Consider the following 20,041-nt stretch of genomic DNA (forward strand, 5'->3'; position numbering starts at 1 on the left):
CAGACTATGAGATAGTTGGTGGAGGAAAAATATTAATCAGATTTGGAAATGAGCTCAGGATACGAGCAAAGCAGCAAACAAAACTACTATTTTCAAAAAAATTAAAAACTCATCATATTAGAAAATAATTTAATTCATTCATATTAATTACATAGTATATTTACAAAGCGTAAAAAACGACAGTATATTTTCCAACTAAATACATTCTCTGCTATACTGTATTTTATAACACAATGAAACAATCACGCGATATACACATTGAAGACGTTATTAACACTGACTATTATGAAAGATATGCATTTTTATTTTAATACAAAATAACTTTAACGGAAACAAGAAAACCAAAAATAACCCTGCATATGCCTCAAAGCCACATTATGTGATGAATTTATTATATTTTCGCCTCCACCTACAAAATTTTCCTATTGACTCTCTTTCTCATGTAAAAAGGAGATTCCAACCTAATAATTACCCTTTCCATTTTTATCATTCCTATCATCGTTGAAGATAGAACTTATTAGATGAAAGTCTAAGGTTTCCACAAATAAGAATTGAAAGTTGATGAACAACAGAAGCATACTACATACAAAATTAATGTCCAGATGTGGATGGGATTATTAATCACAATACCTTGATTATCATTCTATGAATGAAACTTAATTAGCAAAGCATATAACAACACTTGATTGAGTTTTTTTAAGAAGATTCAATTATAGAAAAATTCAATAGATCTGAAATTATTTTGTAATAACATGGTCACTATATTATCAAAGATGAGACTAGAAATTGGAAGAGCTATTTGTAACTGGATCAAGTAAAGCATAATATTCAATTTTCCTAGTCAGCTATTGAGTCTTAAGGTGTGTACAGATATACGCGCCGCGAACATGAGCAATTCACTTTTAATCAGCTGATTAAAAGTGAATTGGTCATGTTCGCGGCGCGTCTATCTGTACGCACCTTTATTGACACATGAAAAAAACATCTTGTTTTTTTTTCTAGTATTAAATTTTCTGATGTACTGTAGGCTATTTGTGAAGGAGATAAAATGGTGTTACCTGTTGTCTCAAATAATAATAATGAATAAATTACTAACAAACACCACTAGTATATTGCAAAACCATAATTTCGTCTTGATTGAATCAAACTATATAATTCTTGATTATTTTCTATTCTTTGTCAAGCAACGATAAAGTTTATAACGAAATCAATTTCACCGGTTATTTTCTAGGACTAAAACTGAAGTGATGTGCAACATAGAGATAACTTAATGTATGTCTACTTTACAAAAACGATTTATAATAAAATAGGATACACAGAAAACTGGATAGATACGCATATTTCATGAGGATTTTTACCATAAAATCAGTTTGGTAGATGATATTATATCATAGATAGTGAGGGCGGAGCCAGCTTATTTTCATTTCCAATCATTCTATGATCATGTGCGTATGTCACTGATGAATAAATATCTCTCCATTCATAAAATCAGTTTGGTAGATGATATTATATCATAGATAGTAGGGCTGAGCCTGCTTATTTTCATTTTCACAATCATTCTATGATCATGTGCGTATGTCACTGATGAATAAATTCTCTCCATTCATAAAATCAGTTTGGTAGATGATATTATAATCATAGATAATAGGGCTGAGCCTGCTTATTTTCATTTTCACAATCATTCTATGATCATGTGCGTATGTCACTGATGAATAAATATCTCTCCATTCAAAAATTTTCAATCCTGAACTCTGTCTACAAAAAAAAATAAAAGCAGGCTACATTTTTCGCAAATTTGATTTTCAATTAATTGATTGCGGTACTAAGTTGAATGGTTTTTCTTTAACCAATGATATTGCAAACTTGAAGGAGGTAACACTATCAAAATAAAGATTTTGTTCATTCTTGAGACTAGAAAATATTTAGAAGCAAGTAAGTTAACATAGAACAAAAAATTATCCTGAACTGGGTATCATAAAATCTATATACTGAATGAAAAAGACTAAGAAATTGTCTAAAAACCACTGATTTATTGATAATTAGAAAGACCGGTTTCGGTTATTACACCATTGTCAATCTCTGATAAACTGATAAACTTGATGAACTGATAGAAATTCGGTGTAATAACCGAAACCGGTCTCTTTTTCTTAGTCTTTTTCATTCAATATGAATAATTACCACAATATCAACTTCTCAACTACACAAAAAGTAAATCTATATACAATTATTCAACATCTATTAGGGTTGACTCACGTATCAAATACATTAAAACTACCAGTTACATATATAAACACTATAAAAAATTGTACAATATTCACAATCCAGCCACCATCACTTACGAGTGCTGCAAGATGTCTTTGATTCACCGAGTTTTTTCGAACGTAATTTGTGCAAATATCAGTCGAGTCCTCACGTCTTCTTGCACGAGTAAAACATCTCGAGAGGTTTGTTGAGTTTCCAGAACCTGTCGTTGACCTGTCGAAGGGTCTGGTTTCCACTCAGTGCCATGAATTGCCCGGGAGTGGGTGCCACGAATATGCAGAAGTTCAAACTTCGGTCTGAGATCTCCGAGCCTAGATCGAGCGCCAGCCTTGTTGCCAGGTACTTGCTCAGATGGTCCACTGCAAAAAACAAATCATAATTCATAAAAATGTGTCTAATAAAATTGGTAATCTAGGCATCCTACAATGTCCAGTAACTATAACGATCTATAAGATCTAAGAAGGATCTAAGAAACTTATAACCATAGATAAACAATAGCGTAAGTAGATATCCCATGATATAGGGCGTTTATGTCGCAACTTTTACTGTTATCTCAAGCCCATTACTGTCGATTTTTACTGTATTGACCGGGTAAGAGTGTATGAACGGCACAATATGAGAGACTACCAGCGTCATAAAGCTTCACAGGAAAGAACTACGTGGACTATCGGCTTGAGATAACAGTAAAAGTTGCGACATAAACGCCCTATACCATGGCATATCTACTTATGCTATTGTTCTCTATGTCATAACGATCTAAGATCTATAGTAAGAGGGTTATAATAATTTATCTATAGTAAGAATGTATCGAAAATTACAATGTTTTGTATTATTTGAAAAAAAAAAACGATTTGAGGTAGATACATCTAAAATGGACTTAAAATCGTCCTGCTTTCTTCCAGCGTCCGTAAGCAATAAGCTTACCTACCACATTATCACCCCCACTACGACAAAGAAAATTCAAATAAATTTTGTTAAATTGTGGTGAATATTGAAATATTTTTGTTACTACAACTCAATTGATAGATAACAAAAAACCAGTACACTGTCACACATCTTCAGTAGATCAGTAGACAATGTATTTTTGTGTAAATCGGGTGGTATAATAGCCGAAACTGGTTTACATTCTTTCAAAGTGTTTTAACTAAACTTGTTTTTTTATAGATTGGGTGGTGTAATAACCAAAACTGGATTACCTTCTTTCAATAAACTGTCACTTATCTTCAGTAGATCAGTAGACAATGTATTTTTTGTAATCGGGTGGTATAATAACCGAAACTGGTTTACATTCTTTTAATAAATGAATGATAAGTGTTTTAATTAAACTTGTTTTTTATAGATTGGGTGGTGTAAAAACCGAAACTGGATTACCTTCGAGAAGTGTTTTATTGAAACGTTTTTCAATTTCTTACGAAATGGTCAAAATAGGTAGCAATAGCTAGGTGAGGTGGGTTGGGAATATTCCCAGTGGGAAGGAACATTTTTGGAATATTTCTCTGGCCAGGAAGTTTTGGGAATTCATGAAAATTTCTTTATTTATAAAGACTACTCCCCACAAGTATTTTAAGCCCAGGGGATGAATGATAATACAGTACAAACGTTTCTAGTTGTGATGATTTCATGAATGGATCAATAGAGAGATGATGAATAGCTGAAATGAAACTTGAGAATGAGTAGCTGATATAAAATGAGAGAGAAATGAATCCTGAATTACCTATTAGACCTACTTGCTACTTATTATTGTCTTGTCAAAATTAATTTTAAAATGGTTCAAATTGATCAATTTCAGTCACATTATTTGACATGATAATCAATAAATCATACATTCATAGAAGCAGGGTAGATAGCTCACACTTCAAATTAGCCTATATCAATGATAGCAATTAAATTTTCATCACTCAGGGAATGGAACAATATTAAATTACCGTATCTTATATTTTACCATATTTTTGGTAGGTACTCCATGATTGACAAGGATGGAACTTGACTGTCAGAATGATAACACAGTCCAAACGTTCTGATTGTGATAATTTCATGAATGGATCAATAAAGAGATGATGAATAGCTGAAATGAAACTTGAGAATGAGAAACTAATAGCAAATGAGAGAGAAATGAAACCTGAATTACCTATTAAACCTACTTGCTACTTATTATTGTCTCGTCAAAATTAATATTAAAATGGTTCAAATTGATCAATTTCAGTCAGAATATTTGACATGATAATCAATAAATCATACATTCATAGAAGCAGGGTAGATAGCTCACACATCAAAATATATAAATTAAATTTTCATCACTCAGGGAATGGAGCAATATATTAAATTACCGTTCATAATTTAGGAAGGTACTCTATGATTGACAAGGAAGGAAACTTAACTGTCAGTCCTTGCTGGGTGGTCTAGTGGACTAAGGTATTGCAACCTTCAATCTACTAGCTAAGTGCTAATCTGTCTGATAGAGGATTCAATCCCGCCCCTGCCAGTAGTTAGGTACTTACTTACTCCATTGTAGGCATGGACTTATGATCATAACATACCATTACCCAGGCATATACAAGAAGCTTATGCCTAGTCTAATCCAAACTATCGTCAAGCCGCTGGCTAAGCTGGTAAGCTTGGCCACGTTGGTCTTGCCATCCACAATGCGATGTGACCATTTGTGGAAGATCAGCTGGTCTTTTGCCTTCGTTCGACAAAAATCGGAGCGATGGCAAGCGAAGGCCATTGAGGGTAAGCGCTGCTAAACAGCCATCTACACTCTCGCTTGTCGTCATCTGTACGCATTGAGTGAGAGTGCGGATCAGTAGCGCAGCCAGGATTTTTACTTTCCTAGCCCTATTACCATAGGTACCTAAGGAAAGTATTCCTTTCCGAAAAAATTAAGGTACCCCAATTTCCAAATTCCTATAGGCCTACGTTTCAAGGTCCCTTGAGTCCAAAAAAGTGGTTTTTGGGTATTGGTCTGTATGTGTGTGTGTGTGTGTGTGTGTTGTGTGTGTGTGTGTGTGTGTATGAGCATCTGTGTATACGATTTCTCATCTCCCAATTAAAGAAATTAGGCTACTTGAAATTTGGAACTTAAGGTCCTTACTCTATAAGGATCCGACACGAACAATTTCGATCAAATGCAGTTCAAGATGGCTGCTAAAATAAAGAAAATGATGTAAAAAACAGCAAGCTCTATCAACTGCCACAAGTCCCATATCTGTAAAAATTTCAGGAGCTCCGCCCCATCAATGCAAAGTTTGATTTTAGATTCCCAATTATCAGGCTTCAAATACAATTTAAACAAAAAAATTCAAATGGAAAAGATTGATCATGAAAATTTCTACAATAAAACTTCAGTAACATTTTCACCTAAAATTGAAAATAAGCTCTGTTGATTCTATTAAATGAAGAGATAGCAGACCTTGTGTGTCACCAGCTGTCTCAAATCTTTGAATAGTAGACTTGAGATGCGCGTGAACACTAGCGTCAGGTGATCAATTTTCATAACGGCAAGGAAAGTAGTGTGAGTGCACCACACCAGATTTTTTTAATAGGGGTTTGGTTGACCAAAAATTATGGGCTCCCTATAATAGACTCCACCAAGATAAATTTGAAGAGAGGGTAGTGATATCTTGGATTTTTGTGCTTCTTTTTTGGGGTCATGGGTGGGGTTGTACCTGGAAACCCCACTCCCTTTGCTACACCACTGGTGCGGATGCGGCATCATCTGTAAAAAAAAATAAACTAAAAAAGCAAAAACAATTATGAACTCACCTGTAGCATTGGCCGTGGTCTTCAGATACCGTATAGTGTTATCCTTCAAAGCTTTCATCAAGGCATTGTCTGTGCCCATTTCTGTTGGATGCGGCATGAATATCAGTTCAATTTCGTCTAAAACCATAGACTCAGACGGTCCTTCGCCTTCAGTAACAGAGTCCTGACCACCAGACGCTTCAACACTTGAGTCCCCTGATTCATTTTCTGATGTGACTATTGATTTGGGTTTCTTTGGAACTCTTGGTCCATGCTTTCCGATTCTGATTTCACAGACTGCTGAGATAAAGCAACCGATGTAGATTGCATTGATGGCTGAGCTGTTTCAATTGATTGCTGGGAGTCTGAGTTTTGAATGGCCTGCTGAATAGCTGATTTGGTGGAAGCATTTGAGTTCTGATCAATTGTAGCATTCAATACAGCACTATTAGAATCGTTATTGTTGACGTTTGGTTGTGAATCATTTTCACTGACATTCTTCTTAGCTCGTATCAGTCTGTTTTGATTCTGTAGTTTAATACCCTCATTGATAGAGCTCATAAGAGCGGCTTGACTTTGGTTCTTGCTAATTTTCTCCAGTACTCTAACCTGATGTGCTTCATATTCTTCGCGGCTGGGGTATATTTTAGATATTACTAGATCATAATTTGGATCAGGTCGAAGACATCTTTTGGATACTAACTTTTTACGACAAGTTGGGCATTCTTTATTACCAGATCGAAGGGCAGTTATAATACAATCCGAACAAAACCTATGTAAACATTCTTTTGTTGTCATAGTTTTCTTCAACATATCCAGACAAATAGGGCACATCAACTCACTGTGTAAACTTCTTGGAGATACAGCAATTTCAGTATTGTCAGTAATTGCATCTTGAGGAGTACGGTGTAGTTCATAAAGTGATAATTCCCAAGTTTTGAGACCTACTTGTTCGCTGGACGCCATCTTCATCAATCAAAACAGTCACAAACAAGAAGAGATCTATTATCAGAAAAGAAAAACAGTCAGTAAATTTTCTGCAAGCTAGATGAAGTCCATTATATGTAACTGATGCACAAACAAATTAACATAAATTAATTAGAATAAACATAGTAAACATTACGAAGAATGAAATTTGTGATGATACAAACACGAATCAGACCGAGAAATGGGTTAACTACTTTCATATTTCAACATGGCCGGCTTCCAATCTAATCTCTGCTGTCTGTTCTCCAAACAAGTGACCTGAAATATTGCTTTATCTGCGAAAATAATCTTCTAATAGAAGTGAAGAAATGTTAGAGAGAAACGGATTGTTCTAGATTATTTTATTGTAATATCTATTAGTATGATTAACACAACAATATATTTTGAAAATCAAAAGTATATATGGATTGAATCAGTTGTCAGCACTGTTGTTTCCTGTTTCGAACGCAAGGAGCAGAAACGAGAAATTCCTTCTAACCTTACTTCCTTCTGTGGCGTTCATTGACGTAAGTTGAATTTTTTCTTTTCAGTAAATTGTTATTTAAAGTTAATATTTTAGGCATAATTTACTGTAAATAATAAAATTAATTATCTCTTCCGTATTTTTGCTTTCAACATTTCATTTTAATAAATCTCTAAATCTAGGCTATTTGTAACACAAAAATTGTGTTCCCACCTAAACACCGATATCCACGTGCAAAGCGTGTCTTTATCTATCTACTTGTTAATCTGTAATTTTAAAGCTTATTATCTAAATCTATTTTCAACATATAGTAAATTGAAAGACAAATTATTGAATAGATCTCTATTTTTGAAACACTTGATATTTTTTACAGTGGTTGAAAGAGTTTTAGTTTCCACGTACACATTAATTCTAATCCAGTTTTGATTTGTTTTCATTTTCTCAACATCTATTTAATTGCAAATCTTACATTTTCAGGTTTACCGTTACTCCTAAAAAACGTTAAAGATGTCTGAGGGACTAGATTGTTTGAGTCTGAAAGAAGAGGATGTCACCAAGATGTTGGGGGCTGCCACCCACATCGGCACAGAGAACGTGGACTTCCAAATGGAGCAGTATGTCTACAAGCGCAGACAAGATGGTGCGTTACTTTATTAATTATCTCTATAAATTGAGAAGTTTGGTGCAAAAAAGACCTCAGTCTCAAAACATAGCTTTGAGAACATTGCATGTAGGTAAAGATTTTATCATACTTTTTCTCAATATTATCACACCCAATCTCTGGAAGTGTTTAAATCAATAAAAATTTAATATATTCTCATTATTTTGCTACTGAAATGATGAATAAATATTTTTTTTATAACTTTTATATTTGTCATAGAAAATAAGTCCACTGAGGTCTTTTTTGCATCCATCAACAGTTTCAAGGCAGAAAGTCATGTCTCTCAAATATATTCAATACGTTTATTGATTTATTGATTAGAATTATAAACTATTCAACTCTTAAGATTGATAGGCTACTCATAATAACCTAGCAAACCGTAGGTGCTGTGCTGCGATGCGATCAGAGTCAACGACTTGACGTTCAGCACTGATCATATGAAGAGTCTGCCAGCATGCTGATAGAAAATTCCGTATAACTTGGTCAGTTTTCAAGAAACAGCGATGAGATTTTGATTGCATGTACTTGAAATGATGGAGAATGGAGAAATTTGAACCGTTTGATGCAAAAATGACATCAGCCGCCTGAGGTCGTTTTTGCACCCAGCTCCTCAATTTATAAGTAGCCTACATTTTATGCCACATATCTACTCTCTCGCCAAGTGTGTACAAATGACGACGAGCGCGAGAGTGGATGGCTGTTTTGCCAGCGCTTCCATTTTTTTATGTCGAGCGAGGGCGAGTGGCATGTCGATGTCACATTGCAGTGTGGATGCAAGACCGACGTCACTTGGCAAGAGAGTGGACTAGGGTCCGAAATATCCTACTTTTTGCTTTAGAAGACAGAGAGGCCCGATGCTCTTTCCTCCACTAATCACTCTCAATACTTAACAGCATTCTCCCTATTTTTGTGTCGGCTTCCAATTATTTACTTCTCTCTACTACTCTGTCTATGCAACAAACTGTGGAGGAAAAAATTGTGTTTCCTTCTTAATGTTAAAGTTAATAGACTAATATCTTTTTGCTATTAAAAATAACGACTAGCAGTCACATTTTTCCCAATAAATGAAATTATCACTCACAAAAAGTAGTTTTTTTAATAGCAAAAAGTGATTTGATAATTAGCAGTTCGTGATGGAAAACAACATTGAAGAATAATAATATCTCTCGGATTTTAGGCTTCACTGTGAATGCATCAGTGATTACTATTAAAATATCCATAGTATCAAGAAGGCCAGCGGTAGCAAACTACCATCCACACACTAGTGCTGGTAGACATTGGCCTTCATTGGGCCAACATGTAGATACCGTATTAGCGTTATGTATCTTTCAAACATTGGAAACACTAGGTATTCAAATTTATTTGTAGCCTACATATTTTTATGAATACAGAGTTATTCTCTTCTCAGAGCTGTGTTTTTAATTTCCATGTTCTCTGATGCAGGTGTTCACATCATCAACCTGCGCCGCACCTGGGAGAAGCTTCTGTTGGCTGCGCGTGCCATTGTCGCCATCGAGCACCCGAGCGACGTGTTTGTGATCTCGTCACGCAACTACGGCCAGCGAGCCGTGCTCAAGTTCGCCGCCCACACCGGCGCCACACCCATTGCCGGCCGCTTCACGCCCGGAGCATTCACTAACCAGATCCAGGTGATTGTCTTGATAAATCGATCTGTTTTTGTTTTATTTCCATAGTAGTAAGTGAGATATAGCCTAGTGGTACTTATCAATCTCTACTTACTTACTTCATACTTCTTTCCTTAGTCATGATCAGATAACTGGATTGACTGTGTCAGAAAGTGGACCTGACTTGGTCCTTGTCGTAGAGTTGACATAAACTATGTCCGTAATAAACACTTATTTACGTTTATAAACTTAGTCAAACATATAAAAAACATTTAAGAATAGTAATATTTAAACTTTTTCAAGATGGCCTTGCCTGTATGCATTACATTAATTATCACTCGACGTTAGCTGATGTTTCTAGTGGCCTCAAAGTATTCCTCCACTGAATAGAATGGAGACTCTATCAACCAGTTTTTTATTTTTGTTCTGAAGCTCCTGTCGTCCAAGTTCTTCACACTGTCAGATAAGGCGTTGTAAATCCTCAGGGCTAGTATTGGGAAACAATCCTTCTTTTTACTCAGCCTGCAGAAAGGGATGTCTATTTTCGCTTTTCCTCTGGTGTTGTAGGAGTGTCTGTCTTCTCTTCTTGTGAGCAAGTGGAAATTATCCCTTGCGTGCAACAGGGAGAGCCAAATATATTGATTGTATACCGTGAGTATTCTCAGCTTGATAAAGATGGGTCGGCAGTAGTCCAAGTATCCCGCCGAATCTAGGATCCTTAGAGCCTTCTTCTGCTGGAGCAGTACATCTTTACAGCCTGGAGCGTGCCCCCATAACTGAAGTCCATAGTTGATATGGCTATGAAACACAGCAAAATACACCTCCACCAGATGCTTCCTGGAGATTAATGGCTTCAGACGTCTCAGTAGGTAAATCACTCTGGCTAGTTTCAAACAGATGTTATCAATATGGCTACTCCAGCCAAGTTTAGCATCCAGTGTAAAACCCAGTAGCTTCACTTCTGTGAGATCGTCAAGCTGCTCCCGAACAAGGTTTTGCTTTCATTAAGCATCAGCTCGTTGCTGGTGAACCACTGCTTCGCCAGCTCAAAAATATCTGCTGCCAACCTCTTGGACAAATCTGGTGCTCTACCCCTTGCGAAAATAGTGGCATCGTCAGCAAACATGAGGATGTTGCCCATAAATCCAAGGTCATTTATCAGGAACAGAACAGGACCAATCACTGAACATTGTGACACTCCGTGACGAACCCGTAGTGGACCTGAGTTCGCTCCATCAAGGGTAAGAACCTGCCTCCTATCAGAAAGGTAGGCTCTAAAGGTGGCAAGGACTGGACCGCGTACTAGTAAAATGACTCAAGAGTTGTCACAAACACACATTTCTATTTGATGAGGTGTGTACAGGCTTTTGCTCCACAAACACACACATTTCACTTACCATCAACTGAAAAGTGAAATGCGCGTGATCGTGGTGCATTAGTCTGTATTTGTACAGAAACAGTAAGGTACAGTACAGATAAATAATAAGCATAGAACATAGCTGATGAAATGTGAAATTGCGTGTTCGTTACGCAGCTTTACAAACAATTAAATGAAATCACATTATTTTATTATTCTTTTTTTACAGAGTACAACAAATCTCTTTGTGACTTCTACCTCAATTTCAATAACTTAGTATTTCTGACTTAGACCTGAGCTGGAGAGAGAAAATTTACTCATCATTAATGATGATAATTCAATTATCATATTTTTATGTTTACATGAGTATAATTGTGGATTGAAGTGAAATTTTTAATATTTTTGGCGATTGTGGAAAGGAAGATTTTTGTTTGGATTTGTATTTACAAATAAATTAATCTGATAAATTGAAAAATTTAGTAGATACATTTTTTGGGCTCAAAATAATGTGTGAATTAAGTTATCATTTTTACATAACCTCTAGACTGTGTATTCCAAATTAAGGTTAAAAGCCGTTTTGCGCGAATGCCTGTTGTTTTTACCTGAATTGTATTTATTGTCTATGAATAAATTATATTAAGATAATATTGAATTAATTTTCACTAATGAGTACTATATTTATCTTGTTTATATTGTCCTTGCAAACCTTAGTTGATCTTCATCTCATGTATTAGTAGACTCAAGATTTATATTAAATTGATTTTTAGTAATGAGTAATATATGTTATCAATTTATTCAATTTGAAAATTATTGTGGTTTATTCATTGACGCTGTTAATGTGTTCTTTTTCATAAATTATTATATATTTGTGTATTTTAGGCTGCATTCAGGGAACCCCGCCTCCTCGTGGTGACTGACCCAGTGTCCGACCACCAGCCAATCAGGGAAGCGTCCTATGTCAACATTCCCGTCATTGCCCTGGCCAACACCGAGTCACCTCTCAGATTCGTCGACATTGCCATCCCATGCAACAACAAGGTAGGCCTAAATTAATTAGTCCAAAATTACAGTTTTTATTTTTTTATTTAGTACCTACTCACTTCTTCAGTATATTTGAAGTAAAGTTTATACTACCTACTTTTCTAACAATGATTATTCTAATAAACACCAAATTGGTGTCATAATTCTACTACATTTTGTTCTTAACTTATTACATACCTACTGTATGGAACTATATCCTTCATGTACAGGGTGACACAGAATAACGGGAACTTGGTTTGTAACGCTCCTGACCACTAAAATAACCCGAAATGCATGTTTGTAGTAGGCCTAGTCAATATATTCAAGATCTAGCGAGAAATGAAAGATAAATTCATCGATTAGAAGCTACCTTACGCAGTTTACACTCTCTATGTTCACCACACTTATACTGGGTGACGCAGAATAACGGGAACTTTTAAAAACGCCATAAAACATTGGTGGGAAGGGCGAAAATGATTTTATTCAAACTGATGTAAAGTTAAAGACTTGCCATTTAAGGATTATTAACATCTATCACTTTTTGACAATTACTTCTTTAAGATGGCTTCCTCCTGAACGAATACACTCTTGAAATCTGTGTTGACGATTACTCATTGATCGCTGCAACATCTGCGTTTCCTGGTCCCATGATCTATCTGCGATTTTCTTTTTGTGGAGCTATCTCAAATCAAACGTTTTCACATCTTGACCAATAACTGTGGTTAACAGACAATTCAAAATGAAATTAACAATATCCCAGCTGAAATGTTGCAGCAATCATTCGGGAATCTCAACACAGATTTCAAGAGTGTATTTGTGCAGGAGGAAGCCATCTTGAAGAAGTGATTGTCAAAAAGTGATAGATGTTATTAATGATTCTCAAGTCTTGAACTTTACATTAGTTTTGAATAAAATCATTTTTGCCCTTCCCACTAATGTTTCATGGCGTTTTCAAATGTTCCCGTTATTCTGGGTCACCCGGTATTTATTATGTAATCTGTTGTATTATACTGTAGAAATGAAATTTTATTCAATTCTAGTATGTATAAATTGCATCTCTAGTACTAAATAGTACAGTCATGAGAAAATGTTTCAAATTACAACGGCGAGAGGGGAAATAGAGTATTATGCATACGCTCTGCGTAATTCAATAAATACATTTCCGCAAGCGGTTTAGAATAAAGACATTTTTGAAGACTGGAACCTGTATAGTGATCTTGAATCTCTTGAACGTAACTCGAAAACTGGTTTCTTCGTTCATATATGGTTTTCTTCCATATTCATGATTAGAGGTCTCATGCTTATTTCTTGAAGTTGGAAAAGTTTTTCATGTTTATCTACTTGTAGGCTACCTACTCGATCGGTCTGATGTGGTGGATGCTAGCCCGTGAAGTGCTGAGACTGCGCGGCACCCTGTCACGTGACTCCAAGTGGGACATTGTCGTCGACCTGTTCTTCTTCAGGGAGCCAGAAGAGGTGAGTATCCTGGTTACCTTGAAATAAAAATACTAAGAAATCGTCAAAAACCACAGATTTATTGATACTTCGAAATTTCCCAAGTATCAATAAATCTGTGGTTTTTGACAATTTCTTATTTTTATTTAATATGAATAGTTACTACAATATCAACTTCTCAACTACACAAAAAGTGGTTACCTTTACTTTCTACAATCTCACAAAGTAGGGAAGCGCAAGTGATCAGATCAGTTGGATTTAGTACACAATCAATGAATGAAATTCATTAATCTACTATTAATGAAGTGCTAAATACAAGCACAGTGTTGAATACATAGCCACACATAACCATTTAGTTTCATCAAATTTACTTAGAGTTAGTTCCTATCTAATCTTTTACAAATTATGCATTCAAGTTGATTGGATAACGACTTGACTTTATCTTGTGTCCCAACCTCTAGAAAAGACAAGATCAGCGATTACGTTGATTTTGTGACAAGAAGAGGAAAATTATATTTGCAATGATGGACAGTGCTTGCTGGCTTGAATTGGCGTGTGAGCGTAATTACATGGCATACATTGAATCAGTTTTAAACAAATTAAATGTTCATTGATCTTGTTAGAAGAATATTGCTCAATCATTTTGAGAAATTATATGACTTGGAGAGAAGTGATTGATTAGTCGTGCTTGATGTTTAATCTCTCAGATTATAGAAGTGTTGAATGAAAATGACTTGACATTGTCAAAATCACTGATTTATCAAACCAATATTTCGGGTACTAGTTTAGTTTGTTACACTAATCAATATCTAGTTTACTAATTCTTAACTAGTCTCATCACCAAAAGTTTTTGATCAGGTCACTCCCGTGTTATCAGATTGGCACGTTAAACTGTTGGTCCCGGCTGAAGTACGACAGTCGTAAGGCATATTGACGGCTTAAATTATATATTAAGGCGAGGTGGAACTTTCGTCAGGGACTCCCCACCAATAAAAGCCATACGAATGGCTTGACTATTATCAAGTAGTCTCTAGCTTCGGTTGTTACTTTAAAAGTCCATCTAAGCTTCTTTCAATTCGAGCTGGTGTATTCATATATTGTCTACCGATTGTCACTGATGAGTGATTGTATTCTAGGCTGAGAAGGACGAAGCCCAGGCAAAGGAGGCCCAACCAGCTGTGACAGCCAAGCCAGAGGTGGAGTACGCACAGCCATCCGAGTCGTGGGCGGACACCATGGAGCCAGCCAGCAGTGGAGTGGCCATCCAGTCGTGGGTGGCTGACGACGCTGCAGCCACCGGTGGCCAGCCTGCCGCTGCCATCGCTCCGGTCGCCACCGGCTTCCCCGCCGACAACAAGCCCAGTGACTGGACCACTGAGGTGAGCTCAATTGATTGACGATTTCAGGTTACTGTATCTCCAGATGTTCAAAAAAACCACATCCTAAATATGATTGATGAGAAATATTGTGATTGTAATTTCAGATTTGTAATAATTAGTTATATTATTTGTACATTTAACTTACAATTTTTTTGATTCGTGATACCCACATATCAGTATTGTTAACATTTTCGGTACAGTGATGATATTATTATATCAGAGTCAAGATATTAAGAGCCGGTTTCCGAGCTCGGGATTTAGCTAAGTCCTAGTCTTTACAGCTGGAGTCAGAAAATTGGCTTTCCGAAACGGGGCCTAGTCGCAGTCATTGTCATAGTCACGTTTGAATTAAATTTCAAAAAAAACTAGAAAATTAAACATATAATAAAATGAAGAGAAAATAGTGTAAAGTTTCAGCTATTTTGAATTATTCAGAAATGTTTAATTTCGTCAAGGAAAAACGTTTCCAATTACAGAAATGAGAAATAAAAACTGCGACTACGCCCCGTTTTGGAAAGCCAATTTTCTGACTCCAGCTGTTTAAAGTCTAGGACTTAGCTAAATCCCGAGCTTGGAAACCGACCCTAAGTGTTGAATTGCTTGACGATTTCATGCTCCAAAAGTAATCTGTCTATTAGTCAGTAGTAGGAGAATTGCTTGTCGATACCAGAAAGTTCCATTGAAACATATGGTTCAATTGGCGTGGATACATTCATCAAATTCAGTACAGAATCAATTCATTATTCAGAAGTGAGAATGTGCTAGCAACATTAGGCCCAATTCACTAAATTGGCGTGGCGAAGCGCCACTCCAGTTTGCCTTGGTTCATATGTTTTTTATAGGAGTGATGTGGAAATGGCAAAAAGTCAGTGCCACGCCAGCGCCTCGTCACCTCAGTGTGAATTGGGCCTAATGTTGCTAGCACATTCTCACTTCTGAATAATAAATTGATTCTCTACTGAATTTGATGAAATGCTTATACAGTTTATTTTTTGATATTCCATTTTATCATATTGTCTTACCCTCGATCAAAGACAAAGGCAGTACTTTAATTGCTGCTTTTGTAACAATAAGAGGAAAATTAAATTTGCAATGATGGACAGTGCTGCTGGTATAATGTAATCAGTGAGCGTAATTACATTGCGTACATGATTTGCTGAGAACTACATTTATTCTGAATATTTATTTTTAACACTGTAATGGATGCTGATTATTTTTATTTATTTATTCATATGCAAATACAATCCAGGTAAAAAACAGCAGGCATTTGCCCAAAACTGTTTTTAACCTTAATTTGAATACACAGTATGTGAAGGTAATGTAACTCACGTAATGTAAATGATGAAGAATATTATTCGCATACAATTTTGAGTGTATTCATATAAATATATTCATTCATTAAGTGGTTTCAGTAAATTTTCAACAAATAATATTTTTAATTATGGAGACAACAGGTACTTAACTGGATCAACTGGCATTATTGATCTTTGTTGGTCGAAATCCTATCCTCGAGAAAAGACAAATGCAGTACTATTATTGCTGTTTTTGTAACAATATGAGGAAAAGTGACTTGCTATGATGGACAGTGCTTGTTGGTGTATATGTGGCCAGTGAGCGTAATTACATTGCGTACATGATTTGCTCAGAATTATCACAATCTTATTACTATAGACTTGAAATTTATCCAACTTTATTATCTTTAATACCTACTTTAAATGGTTGCTTAGAATTATCATAATCTTATTACTATAGACTCGAAATTTATACAACTTTATTATTTTTCTTAATAACCCAATATTTTCAAGTTCTGAGAGTTTATTGAATGTAATCATTCTATTATATTCGGTGTTTAATAACATCAAATTCAAAATTTCTAGTTTATTTATTTCTGGACTGAAAAGTGGACTCAAATCAATTTAAGTGGATAGCATAACCTTTAATTTTTATTCATTCATAACTCTACCTTCATTGTATTATCATTCGTCCCATCATCACCACCTAGGCTTAAAATACTTCTAGAAAGTCACCGAAAATAATAATAAATAATTTTGAAAATTTACTTCATTCGGGCGTTGATTCAATAAAATTTCCAAGACAATTTTAAACTGACAATGTTAGTTGAAATCATACCCTCGAGAAAAGACAAATGCAGTACTGTTACTGCTGTTTTTGTAACAATATGAGGAAAAGTGACTTGCTATGATGGACAGTGCTTGCTGGTGTATATATGGCCAGTGAGCGTAATTACATTGCATACATGATTTGCTCAGAATTATCACAATCTTATTACTATAGACTTGAAATTTATCTAACTTCATTATTTTTAATACCTACTTAAATGGTTGCTTAGAATTATCATAATCTTATTACTATAGACTCGAAATTTATACAACTTTATTATTTTCTTAATAACTCAATATTCTTAAGTTCTGAGAGTTTATTGAATGTAATCATTCTATTATATTCGGTGAACTTTCTAGTAATTTATTTCTGGACTGAAAAGTGGACTCAAATCAATTTAAGTGGATAGCATAACCTATAATTTGTATTCATTCTAACTATACCTTCATTGTATCATCATTCGTCCCTTCATCCCACCTAGGCCTAACATACTTCTAGAAGTCGCCTTTGTAAAATAATAATAGATAATTTTGAAAATTTACTTCATTCGGGCGTTGATTCAATAAAGTTTCCAAGACAATTTTAAACTGACAATGTTAGTTGAAATCATACCCTCGAGAAAAGACAAAGACAGTACTATATTGCTGTTTTTGTAACAAAAAGAGGAAGATCGATTTTGCAATGATGGACAGTGCTTGCAGTTTTATGATAACTTGTGTGCGTAATTACATTGCATATAAATGTTGTGTTCTTTATTGGTGGTCAATTGAATGTCACATTTTCTCCACATTTTTTTCTAATGGCAACGTATCTGATTTCAGACCGAGGACTGGCCAGCCAACAATGCAACCACCGACTGGGGTGTGTCCAGCTCTGGCAACTGGTAAAAGAAAAAGATGTGACTCTCCTACTTTCGGACTTGAAACATCCTTTTATAATATAAAATGAAATAAAATTGAAAATAAAACTGAAGAATTGTTTCTCTTTTTTCAACCAATTCCTTACGATAATCATTTTTATTTTAGTGTGGTGGTTTCAAGCCCCATCTAGACGTAATATCCGTCTGTACGGATATAAAATTGATTGTTTAGTTTAATAGAAGGCCCAGTTATACTTAGGTCTTGGAATTTATCTGCGGTTAAGGCTGTGCAAAGGCTAAAAATAAACTTTCTACTCGTGATATTTTTCAAAGTTTTTCGATTTGTATATCATCAAGCTATCAAAATGGAAAAGTTTTCTCAGGAAAACATTTTTTTGAGATATGAGCAAAGTTTGAATTTTTGGGACAGAACATTTCAAATTCGGTAAGATATAAACCCATAAGATTTAGAGGATGGATTCTTCATGGTATTGTCATATAGAGAAACAATAGCGTAAGTAGATATCCCATGGTATAGGGAATTTATGTCGCAACTTTTACTGTTATCTCAAGCGATTACTGTCGACTATTGTCAATTTTCACTTTTTTGTTGGGGCGATAGTGTATGAACGGCACAATTTGAGAGACTACCAGCGTCACACAGCTGCATAGGAAAGAACTACGTGAACTATCGGCTTGGGATAACAGTAAAAGTTGCGACATAAACGCCCTATACCATGGGATATCTACTTATGCTATCGTTTCTCTATGGTATTGTTGATCTAGTAAAACAAAAAAAAAAAAAATTGAAAAAGTTATTCAATTTACTATTACCAAAAATAACTCAACTAAAAGTTATTTTTAGTAAATTCAATAACTATCTTAAAAATTGATATTTTCAGAAAATTTTTGTTTTAATAGATCAACAATACCATGAAGAATCTATCCTTCAAATCTCATGGATTTATCTCTTACCAAATTTGAAATGTTCTGTCGCAAAAATTTAAACTTTAGGCGCTCATATCTCAAAACGTAATGATCAGAAAAAAAATGTTTTCCTGAGAAACCTTTTTCATTTTGATAGCTTGATGATATACAAATCGAAAAACTTTGAAAAATATCACGAGTAGAAAGTTTATTTTTAGCCTTTGCACAGCCTTAAGCGACGTCTTCGCATTGTCTCGGATTTGTTCATCGGTTCGATGACTACTTCACTTGATCGCTGTTGAGCATTAAAAATTAAAATCGCTCAAACTCTCAGGAATGATAGCACTTGACGAAAGAAACAATAATATGTCATCACATTGACGAAATTCACTCGCCTATTCTAGAGTTATAAGCATTTGAAGATGAGTGATTTCTCTGATCTGTGAGAGGAGGAAACATTTTGTTCAGTGAATAACTCATCCTGTATTGTAGCGAAACGTCTCATATTATAGCACAACACTTGTTAGGTCAACCTCTATCCATAGCCCCAATATCAACCAAATCTGGGAGATTTAGATTTCTCATGGATTTTTGCAAAAATTAAAATCGCTCAAACTCAGGAATGATATAGTACCTGACGAGAGAAACAATAATATGTCATAACATTGGCAAAATTCACTCCTATTATTGAGTTATAAGCATTTGAAGATGACTGATTTATCTCCACTATGTGTTCTTTTGAATGAACTGCTCTACCTACCAACCTCATGCACGAGAAGAGGTTACAATCACAAAGTCCATTTCTCAAGGATATGGTAGACCCTCTGTTAGTTTTCCAGGAAGGAGACTCATGCCAGTTGATAGAGCTGATAATAATAACTATACCAGGGTACGTATTTGAAAAAAATCGGTCGTCATTTTTAAGAAAATCGTGATAGAAATCTAACAAAATCAATTTTTCTCAAAAATATTAGGAAGCTCCTGCAATTTTCCAGAAATGTGACATGTCAGTTGATAGGGCATATAAATAGCTATCCAGGGTATAAATTCGTTGGAGCCGTTTTCGTGAAAACATGGGTTTTTAGTTTTTATCCGCAATTGTTTCCGCCATTTTGAATTGAAATTTATTGAATTTCTTATTGTCGGATCCTCATGGTATAAGGACCTTAAGTTAAAAATTTCAA

The 20,041-nt window shown here is 35.2% G+C and overlaps 2 protein-coding genes across 3 annotated transcripts; one reads left to right on the forward strand and one right to left on the reverse strand.

Moving 5' to 3' along the window:
- Positions 1-112: 112 nt before the first annotated feature.
- On the reverse strand, positions 113-7,009 carry LOC111056892 (E3 ubiquitin-protein ligase RING1). The gene is made up of 3 exons (XM_039433871.1): positions 6,302-7,009; positions 6,025-6,266; positions 113-2,621 (listed from the first exon to the last, which is right to left on the reverse strand). Exons 1-3 carry the CDS (start codon positions 6,973-6,975, stop codon positions 2,410-2,412), a joined length of 1,128 nt encoding a protein of 375 aa, XP_039289805.1. The 5' UTR covers positions 6,976-7,009; the 3' UTR covers positions 113-2,409.
- Positions 7,010-7,207: 198 nt separating this feature from the next.
- On the forward strand, positions 7,208-18,043 carry LOC111056893 (40S ribosomal protein SA). 2 transcript variants are annotated; one of them, XM_039433868.1, is made up of 7 exons: positions 7,208-7,496; positions 7,931-8,093; positions 9,558-9,763; positions 11,976-12,134; positions 13,464-13,592; positions 14,708-14,950; positions 17,893-18,043. In XM_039433868.1, the coding sequence occupies exons 2-7, from the start codon at positions 7,961-7,963 to the stop codon at positions 17,956-17,958; spliced, it is 936 nt and encodes a 311-aa protein (XP_039289802.1). In that variant the 5' UTR covers positions 7,208-7,496; positions 7,931-7,960; the 3' UTR covers positions 17,959-18,043. The 2 variants fall into 2 exon arrangements, with proteins under 2 accessions (XP_039289802.1, XP_039289803.1); XM_039433869.1 differs by having other exon boundaries at positions 7,489-7,561.
- The last annotated feature ends 1,998 nt before the right edge of the window (positions 18,044-20,041 follow it).

The sequence above is a fragment of the Nilaparvata lugens genome, chromosome 8 (assembly GCF_014356525.2).
Source record: "Nilaparvata lugens isolate BPH chromosome 8, ASM1435652v1, whole genome shotgun sequence".
Classification (NCBI taxonomy): Eukaryota; Metazoa; Arthropoda; class Insecta; order Hemiptera; family Delphacidae; genus Nilaparvata; species Nilaparvata lugens.

Excerpts from the sequence above, each read along its gene's own strand:
- LOC111056892 (XM_039433871.1), bottom strand. The coding sequence starts at position 6,975 with ATGAAGATGGCGTCCAGCGAACAAGTAGGTCTCAAAACTTGGGAATTA. Across the intron at positions 6,267-6,301 it reads TCGGTTGCTTTATCTCAGCA|AGTTCCAAAGAAACCCAAAT; the intron begins GTCTGTGAAATC and ends GCATGGACCAAG. Across the intron at positions 2,622-6,024 it reads GACCACGGCCAATGCTACAG|TGGACCATCTGAGCAAGTAC; the intron begins GTGAGTTCATAA and ends TGTTTTTTGCAG.
- LOC111056893 (XM_039433868.1), top strand. The coding sequence starts at position 7,961 with ATGTCTGAGGGACTAGATTGTTTGAGTCTGAAAGAAGAGGATGTCACC. Across the intron at positions 9,764-11,975 it reads CATTCACTAACCAGATCCAG|GCTGCATTCAGGGAACCCCG; the intron begins GTGATTGTCTTG and ends TGTGTATTTTAG. Across the intron at positions 12,135-13,463 it reads CCATCCCATGCAACAACAAG|GCTACCTACTCGATCGGTCT; the intron begins GTAGGCCTAAAT and ends ATCTACTTGTAG.